At 36.1% G+C, this 10,126-nt stretch overlaps 1 protein-coding gene across 1 annotated transcript in view; it reads right to left on the reverse strand.

The window, feature by feature from the left end:
- LOTGIDRAFT_107662 (hypothetical protein) overlaps positions 1-9,639 on the reverse strand; it is a gene marked incomplete at both ends in the record, with an annotated part of 19,339 nt that extends 9,700 nt beyond the window's left edge. Inside the window, one exon of the mRNA XM_009065576.1 lies at positions 9,520-9,639. Within this exon, the coding sequence (XP_009063824.1) occupies positions 9,520-9,639 (120 nt within the window). The remainder of the gene's footprint in view (positions 1-9,519) is intronic.
- Between the last annotated feature and the right edge of the window lie 487 nt (positions 9,640-10,126).

Below are 10,126 nucleotides of genomic sequence, written 5' to 3' on the forward strand. Positions count from 1 at the left end.
TTGACATCATTACACTTGGTAATAATTTTCTGCTACAAATTTTCTAAACCCCAACATAAATGAATCCTCGGACATATCTGGTACCACTTCTAAATGAATTGCACGGCTATTCGCGCATTTAAAAAGACAGATATAAGCTTTACAGCGTTTTCTATTCTCTCCCTGTACATTTACCGCTCCACTGACATCAACTCCTGTCACTGTAAACGGTTCATCGGACGATAGTCTATCTTTGGGTAGAGGTGGCTGGTCCGGTGCCTTGTATGATGCTCCTGAAACCTTTCGACTGTTCACACACTTCCTGATTACGTTTCGAACTTTCTGTCGTATTGACGGAATCCAGTATTTTTGTCACAGATAGGTTACTGTAGATCCTATGCCAGAATGTAAATGTTCAATATGAGAGTCCTGAATCAGAAGCTTGGTGAGTCTATGTTTAGCTGGCATTAAATATGGATACTTTGCATCCTCTGGAATCAGTGCGTTATTTAGGCGTCCGCCACATCGAATCAATCCATCGCTGTCCAAGTATAGTCGTAATTGGCGAATTAAACTATGCTTTGACTTTAACAAAAGACATTCAAAAATTTCACAGTAACTTTGGTGCTGTAATTCTCTGATGATTTTTACAGTTGAAGTATTTCTCTCCATTGGTGTAAGGTAATTTGTGGCGTGTCGCTTAAGACAACAGCAGTTCGAAATGGATCTCTGAATGTAACCAAGTATATGCACAATTTTCCTGAATGAACTGTATTTATCTATGTCTAATATATCCAGAGCGTTTTGAGGTTGATCACTGTTATTTGATGTTCCTTGAAAGTCCCTATTGTCATTGATTCTTGATTGCCATCCATTTCGATTTTGAAATCACTTGGCCATTGATCTGTTTTTGTCAACCATTTCGGTCCATGTTTCCACAATTTACTATCTGCTAATTGTTAATACGAACACAGTTATCTTTGTTGTTTAATTTCTGTGATTTTGCTAATCTATTAAGATCATTGCTGTTAAAATCCCACGAACGTAAGTTTAATCCTCCCTTTGTCATCAATTTTCTCCAGTCTTTGTAAAAGTCCATAAGCTCATGAATGTTGTCAAATCCTGCTATAATATTATCGATGTAAAGTCTGGATTGTAGTATCTCAGCTGTGGTGCTATGGTTCTCGGGCAAATGTTTTATCAAGGTCGCATTCAAAATGAAAGGTGAAATAGAACGGATTTAAACCGGTAAGTAATTAACAGTGATGTAGGATCTGTGGTGTCTTTCAACCAAAAGAATCTGGTCTAGTCTCGATATTTCTCGTCTACAGCAATTTGAGGGAAGGCCTTTTCAATGTCAGTCACAACTGCGTATTTGTTCTCTCTCAATCTGAGTAATAGTGAGCTAATGTCATTCAAAGTTGGTGGCTCCTTGCGAAGACAATAGTTAAGACTTGGAAAATTGTTTGATTTATGGCAGCTGTAGTAGTAAACGATGCGAATAGGTGTGGTTGTTGAATCTTTTCTGACTGAGTGGTGAAGGATATGATGCGTCTGTTCTGTGTTTGACTCTGGATGTTCAACCTTTTCTACGATGCCCCTCCTTTCATGGTCGTCAATTATCTGTCTATATTTACTGAGTAAATTATTGCTCAATCTGCGTCCTACGTTTTCTGTAGCTACTGCGGTTTTCAGTAAAATTTTTGAATGTGTTGTACAATGCATGGCGGAGGCTTTACTGTCCTGATGATTAGATGACGATTCAGAATTACTCAAACATGTATTTACTGAAGTCTGGTGTTTACTTCTGCTGCAAATACTGGTGTGGTGTTTCTTACTGCAATGTTTACATCTTCTTTTTGACATACAATTTGCTATTCCAAGCCAATTGAAACACGCTTTCTTCTGTTACAGTATCTTAACTCGAGCTTTATGATCGCTTACATTAACGCAAATATTTGGGCTATGTGAATCTCCACAATGATATACATGGTTTGTGTGTGTGAATCTATACATCGTTTCTATGTAGTTTCTTTGGTTTATCTTTCATAGTGTTTGTTTTAGTAAGATACACGGTACTAACTAACGGTTCATCTGTGTCTAGGTGTACTCTATTTCCAGCTTCCAATATACATATTTCATTTAGCAAGTTTTGTCTGAGTTCGTCAAGGGACCATTCTCTTAGACCATGCTGACGTGTAATGTTTTCCGTGATTCCATTTGGAAGTTTGTTTAGCATAACTGGAATTAAGAAAGACCCAAATGATTCTTGCCTTTATTCCCGTTGATTGTAGGCCCAGTCCTAACTTTTACTACCACTTGGCGGCCATTACAGCCAAAACTGGAATGTGATGGTTCATTACTCTTTGACAGATTTGATACAAATTTATATTGAAAATTTCAGAAACAAAAAAAATTATAGAAAAACAATTTAATATGTGATAAAATTTTGCAATTTTTAAAAAGCTGCAAAGTTTTAGCATTTCAAAACCATATAAAAAGTCTCGAGGTTAACGTATATTTATTCAGATAAATAGATTGTTACTCATAATTTGACAGTACCTGGTAATATTTTTATGAATGAGTTCTTGTAGGAAATGCATCCAAATCTCCAAATCTGTGCTCATAAATTAGCAAGTAAGTAAGTGAATGAACTAAATCGCCGCTTTTCATGACAGAAATTGCTGAAGCGCCATAGATGGTCGATGGTTTTAAAGTGTTTTACATTACAGTAAAATACATTTAGACAGAAACAACAACTCATTAAGGACGGGGGTGGGGGCCTCAGTGGGGTCCATAGGCGACAATTTACATTGAATAATTTCAAAACAAGATACAAAAGAAACCAAGGAGTTTATAGAATGGTTCTAAAAAATTGAATGAAGGTCTATAAGAAAAGTTATTGTAAGGGAGGTCATAAAGATGTGTATGTATGTAATATGATACTGGTCAAACATTAGGGCAGAACTTTACTTTGAAACTTTAATTGGGCAGATTTATTGTGGTGTTAAGACCTGATGACATATTGTTTACAGAAGACATACCAACTAATTATAGTCACTGGACCATGGGCAGTACAGAATTAAACTATGCTTTGACTTTAACAAAAGACATTCAAAAATTTCACAGTAACTTTGGTGCTGTAATTCTCTGATGATTTTTACAGTTGAAGTATTTCTCTCCATTGGTGTAAGGTAATTTGTGGCGTGTCGCTTAAGACAACAGCAGTTCGAAATGGATCTCTGAATGTAACCAAGTATATGCACAATTTTCCTGAATGAACTGTATTTATCTATGTCTAATATATCCAGAGCGTTTTGAGGTTGATCACTGTTATTTGATGTTCCTTGAAAGTCCCTATTGTCATTGATTCTTGATTGCCATCCATTTCGATTTTGAAATCACTTGGCCATTGATCTGTTTTTGTCAACCATTTCGGTCCATGTTTCCACAATTTACTATCTGCTAATTGTTAATACGAACACAGTTATCTTTGTTGTTTAATTTCTGTGATTTTGCTAATCTATTAAGATCATTGCTGTTAAAATCCCACGAACGTAAGTTGAATCCTCCCTTTGTCATCAATTTTCTCCAGTCTTTGTAAAAGTCCATAAGCTCATGAATGTTGTCAAATCCTGCTATAATATTATCGATGTAAAGTCTGGATTGTAGTATCTCAGCTGTGGTGCTATGGTTCTCGGGCAAATGTTTTATCAAGGTCGCATTCAAAATGAAAGGTGAAATAGAACGGATTTAAACCGGTAAGTAATTAACAGTGATGTAGGATCTGTGGTGTCTTTCAACCAAAAGAATCTGGTCTAGTCTCGATATTTCTCGTCTACAGCAATTTGAGGGAAGGCCTTTTCAATGTCAGTCACAACTGCGTATTTGTTCTCTCTCAATCTGAGTAATAGTGAGCTAATGTCATTCAAAGTTGGTGGCTCCTTGCGAAGACAATAGTTAAGACTTGGAAAATTGTTTGATTTATGGCAGCTGCAGTAGTAAACGATGCGAATAGGTGTGGTTGTTGAATCTTTTCTGACTGAGTGGTGAAGGATATGATGCGTCTGTTCTGTGTTTGACTCTGGATGTTCAACCTTTTCTACGATGCCCCTCCTTTCATGGTCGTCAATTATCTGTCTATATTTACTGAGTAAATTATTGCTCAATCTGCGTCCTACGTTTTCTGTAGCTACTGCGGTTTTCAGTAAAATTTTTGAATGTGTTGTACAATGCATGGCGGAGGCTTTACTGTCCTGATGATTAGATGACGATTCAGAATTACTCAAACATGTATTTACTGAAGTCTGGTGTTTACTTCTGCTGCAAATACTGGTGTGGTGTTTCTTACTGCAATGTTTACATCTTCCTTTTGACATACAATTTGCTATTCCAAGCCAATTGAAACACGCTTTCTTCTGTTACAGTATCTTAACTCGAGCTTTATGATCACTTACATTAACGCAAATATTTGGGCTATGTGAATCTCCACAATGATATACATGGTTTGTGTGTGTGAATCTATACATCGTTTCTATGTAGTTTCTTTGGTTTATCTTTCATAGTGTTTGTTTTAGTAAGATACACGGTACTAACTAACGGTTCATCTGTGTCTAGGTGTACTCTATTTCCAGCTTCCAATATACATATTTCATTTAGCAAGTTTTGTCTGAGTTCGTCAAGGGACCATTCTCTTAGACCATGCTGACGTGTAATGTTTTCCGTGATTCCATTTGGAAGTTTGTTTAGCATAACTGGAATTAAGAAAGACCCAAATGATTCTTGCCTTTATTCCCGTTGATTGTAGGCCCAGTCCTAACTTTTACTACCACTTGGCGGCCATTACAGCCAAAACTGGAATGTGATGGTTCATTACTCTTTGACAGATTTGATACAAATTTATATTGAAAATTTCAGAAACAAAAAAAATTATAGAAAAACAATTTAATATGTGATAAAATTTTGCAATTTTTAAAAAGCTGCAAAGTTTTAGCATTTCAAAACCATATAAAAAGTCTCGAGGTTAACGTATATTTATTCAGATAAATAGATTGTTACTCATAATTTGACAGTACCTGGTAATATTTTTATGAATGAGTTCTTGTAGGAAATGCATCCAAATCTCCAAATCTGTGCTCATAAATTAGCAAGTAAGTAAGTGAATGAACTAAATCGCCGCTTTTCATGACAGAAATTGCTGAAGCGCCATAGATGGTCGATGGTTTTAAAGTGTTTTACATTACAGTAAAATACATTTAGACAGAAACAACAACTCATTAAGGACGGGGGTGGGGGCCTCAGTGGGGTCCATAGGCGACAATTTACATTGAATAATTTCAAAACAAGATACAAAAGAAACCAAGGAGTTTATAGAATGGTTCTAAAAAATTGAATGAAGGTCTATAAGAAAAGTTATTGTAAGGGAGGTCATAAAGATGTGTATGTATGTAATATGATACTGGTCAAACATTAGGGCAGAACTTTACTTTGAAACTTTAATTGGGCAGATTTATTGTGGTGTTAAGACCTGATGACATATTGTTTACAGAAGACATACCAACTAATTATAGTCACTGGACCATGGGCAGTACAGAATACTCTTTTTTTGGTAGTAAAAGTTAGGACTGGGCCTCTGATTAACGTTTCTGACTTGTCGTAATATTTGCGATATGACTGAACTGTGTTAAATCTAATAAAGTTTGCATATACGTATGCGTGATCTTTTGTGTTTGCCTGAATCTTTGGTGTAAAAGTTCTATTGCTTTTCCATAATTCACGCATTTTGCGTATTTTTGTCTCTAAAGTTACATCATACTCATCTATTTCTGAAATCTCAGTATTTAATTCCTCTTCATCTGATATTGCAACGATAATTTGAGTGTTCAAGTCCAACAATAAGTTCTGTTTGTTCACTATCAAGTCCAAAATGGCTCAGAGTTCGTCAATGTCCACATCTTCGCTTGGTTTTCCATCTTCAAATCTTCTGACTAGTTTTGTGAGATATTTGTGAGAATATAAGATACGAAGAAGCAGAATCGTTTGATATCAAACGTGTATTTAAGCAAACCTTCAGAAAGATAACAGATTCAAAACATAAAAGAGTCAAACATGACGTTAATGTGTATCAGCTGCTTGACGACGTTCGTAAGACGTCACGTTAATATACACTAACTTCTCAAAAGACCTAGTTACTGGCCCTACCTATCCCTTCACACCCGGCATCTCAGGACGAACAGTCACTTGGACACAACCCGTGTGCCAGAACATTAGAACAAACATTGCGATATGTGCCTTTGGATATCAAAAAATAAGATAAGTAGCACCACAACTGGCAAAAGATACAACTGTATATCAGCCTGTGATTGCAACACTAGCAATATTGTCTACCTGCTCACCAGCAAATTCTGCAGACTGCAGTATGTCAGAGAATCAAAACACTCATAAGACTAAAAGAACACTGTGCCGACATTCAGATAAACAGGCTCACACCAGTCAGTAAACACTTCAATAAACCCGGCCGTGGCCCAGATCCTTTCTTTGTCCATCTAATCAGAATCATAAACCATGACCCTGATCTTGACACGACCACCAAAGAAAGACGTAGAATTAAACTAGAATGGATTCACGAGACCAGACCGGCCCTGTTCCTGCTGCCATCATTCCCGTTCAGCAGCACACGGAACAGGGATCTCAAAACTTTTTTGATTTTCGGACAGAACAGGGACTGACCTGGCCTCGAGCTGGTCCAGTTTATTCCACCAACCCACTTACAAGGGTCTGTTTTAAGTTCTGTGAGTAATCAGTCTGTAAGGGTTCAAATACGAACGAAACTAATCACTGATAATCAGGGATAACAGGTCGCTTAGCCAATCTTTATCTCTAATGAAAACTTAGATTCAAACTTTGACTAAGATAATCAAAATGCCTATGCATATAAGGTAATAACAGGATTGGATAATGGCATAGCAAACCAATCTGCCCAAATAGACCCGCCTCTAATTCAGGTCCCAGCAACACACTTTGATTCTCATGGAACTTATGTCAGGATAACAGAGATTTACTCTAATCTTATGTTCCTACAGCCCCAGGCTTCGTCTGCAAGACTCAAGGTGAATTTCTGGCAAAGGCCACACTTCATCTCCCCAAATGACACACTCTGTGATCCTCTCTTCAAGCCTACTAACCTCCCACACAACACACTGTTGAAACAATCAATGAGGTTGGTATGAGACTCAAGAGTTGGTATTCAGTCCACCTCACTTCTAAAAGTAAGGGTAAAAAACTCACTTTTAGTTTTCCCTGAAAGTTTGAAATCAGGTAGAAGAAAGGAAGAAACGTCATTTTAAAGGAAGCAACATTTCGCTCAATTCAGTTAATGTGGACAACTCATCCAGGATAACTGTAGTGGAAATACAATCGAAAGAAAACCCCAACAAAAGGCTACATGTCCAACCACCTTTCAAGAAGCTTGACTCTCTCCTACCAATTTCCAGAAGATAGTTTGCCAGGTAAGGTAACATACGCCCACTACCAGCTGTCAGAAATTAAAACAAAGTCTGTAGTGGTTTAATATGTGAAACCTATCATCCGATTTTTAATAATTTCAAGCTTTAATGAGATCTCATACCAAGTTTCATCAAGATCGGATAAAAAAAATCTTAGTCTCTATCAGGTCTACAAGCCAAATTGGATGCATTGAACTAATTCAAGGGAAATAGATCTTGCATACATGCATACCAAGTTTCATCATGATAAGATAAACCATGTAGCCTCTATTTTGTCTACAAGCCAAATTAGACGCATTGATTTAATTCAAGGGCAATAATTCCAAAATCATTCATCCAATTATTACCATTTTTGAACTTGAGATCTCATCAATGTATACATGCATACAAAGTTTCATTGAGATCAGATAAAAACTGCACCCTGTATCATGAATACAAGCCAAATTTGAGAGCGTTTTAACAAAGTCAAAGGCAGTAACTCCAAAACCGTTTATCCGATTAAGACCAAATTCAAACTTGACCGAGATCTCATCAATATATTTTCAAGTTTCATCAAGATCGGATAAAAAATGCAGTCTACAGAGTGTTTATACTAGGTCAAGGGCAATAACCCTGAAATCGTTCATCCAATTATTTTGAGCTTGACCGAAATCTCATCATTATATGCATGTCTATTAAGTTTCATCAAGATGGAATCAAACTTGTGGCCTTCATCAGGCATTAACGCTGAAACCGTTCATCAGATTATTACCAATTTCGAACTTGACTGAGGTTTTATCAATATATACAAGCATACTAAACTTCATCAAGATTGGAAATTTTTTTTCGCCTTTATTGTGCATACAAGCCAAATTTAACACGTTTTTACTAAGTCAAGGACAATAACTCTGAAACCATTCATCTGATTATTACCAATTTTGAACTTGACCGAGATCTCATCAATATATACATGCATACAAAGTTTCATTAAGAACGGATAAAAATTGCAGCCTTTATCGTATATACAAGTCAAATTTAACGCGTTTTTACTAAGTCGGAGGGCATTAACTTTGAAACAATTCATCCGTTATTACAGATTACGAACTTGACAGAGATCTCATCAATATATTACATACATACCAAGTTTCATTAAGATCAGATAAAAGCTGTAGCCTCTATCGTGCATACAACAAATGTGGACGGGTGGACAGACAGACGGACAAGGGCGACGGAAATATAAAAAAAATGGCAACATATTTGCAGTAAGATAGCAGGCAATGGTATCAAGATAAAATTCTACACGCAATGTGTCGAGGAAAAGATAGTTCTTCACTCATTTTCAGTGAATATAACTCCAGACAACAGCAAATACTGGCCAGTATTCTTTACGATGACAGACAGAACTTGTTGAGGAACACCTTCAGCAGCTAGTTACCACTCAGACTGATCCCCAAGTACTGAACTTCCTCACAAACCAGTGAGAACCAAGGCCGATGCAACACAACAAGAAAGACAGAGTCTCGTACCTGGAAGACTTGTCTCAAGCTAAGAATGGATTCACTAAGACATGAATTTTCAAGTTGTGACCCCAGAAAAAACAACAACACCCAGGACCTAACCCGCTGAGACGTAAGATTCAAACCAAGTCACACCAATTTTTTAAAATTTGTCATTTTAAACTTGACAATATACACACTATGTATTCAAATTTATAAATGTGTTCATGAGCATCTTTAATCTAAATTTAAAATAGATCAAAAACTAAAACACATTATCTACAATCCTAATTTGATGCCTTTTTACTGAAAATTGAAAACCATCATCCAGTTTGTTCAAATTTTAAACTTGACCGAGATCATATATACATGCATCAAGTTTCATCAAGATCGGATGGACAAGGACAATATACGTCAAAATTTCCATGTGGGTGTATAAAAATAACTATAGCCATTGCTTAACAGCAGTGTGTTCCATTCTGGAAATCTTTCATTTTGTAAAAGAGGTTGATAAAAAGTTCATGTCAAAATTGCACATAGGCGTATAAAACTGAACTTACGGGGCCTACTTTAGGGAATGTAATATGTTCTCCATCTGAGATAGCTGATAAAGGTAATAATTCTCGTATTTCATCACGAATACAATCTAATATTTTATCTTCATTTGTTTTGTAATCCATTACATCATCCCAAAAACCTACAATCAAAACAACACATTACTTCTAAAAAAAAATCTGAGAAAATCTCACATTCATTCCACTTTATTCAAAGGTGAATAATGCATTAGTAAAATAAACTTATACCACAAGCTGATCTTAATATGGTATAATAAACCATTGACAGTTATCATTCATACCAGTTTGAGAATTATGTATTTATATTCCTCATTGCTTCATTGAATTTGAGCTTTAATTTTAATGATTACTGTTTTTAATAAAGCTAGTAAGGCAGAGAGAGTTAACTCTTCCAGGACATCTGATAACTTTCCCAACAAGCATCCCATTTACCAGTTGTCCTTGCTAACTTTGAGAGAATTATTCCATCAATGAATTTCTGTTCCATCTGCCAAAAAATTTCACTAAATTGTCAACTGATGTACAGTACTTGCCAAATTAATAACAATTTGTTTTCAGTTGAGTAGGAATGTAAGTTACTTATATTCAAATG

Source organism: Lottia gigantea (assembly GCF_000327385.1).
Source record: "Lottia gigantea unplaced genomic scaffold LOTGIsca_7, whole genome shotgun sequence".
Lineage (NCBI taxonomy): Eukaryota > Metazoa > Mollusca > Gastropoda > Lottiidae > Lottia > Lottia gigantea.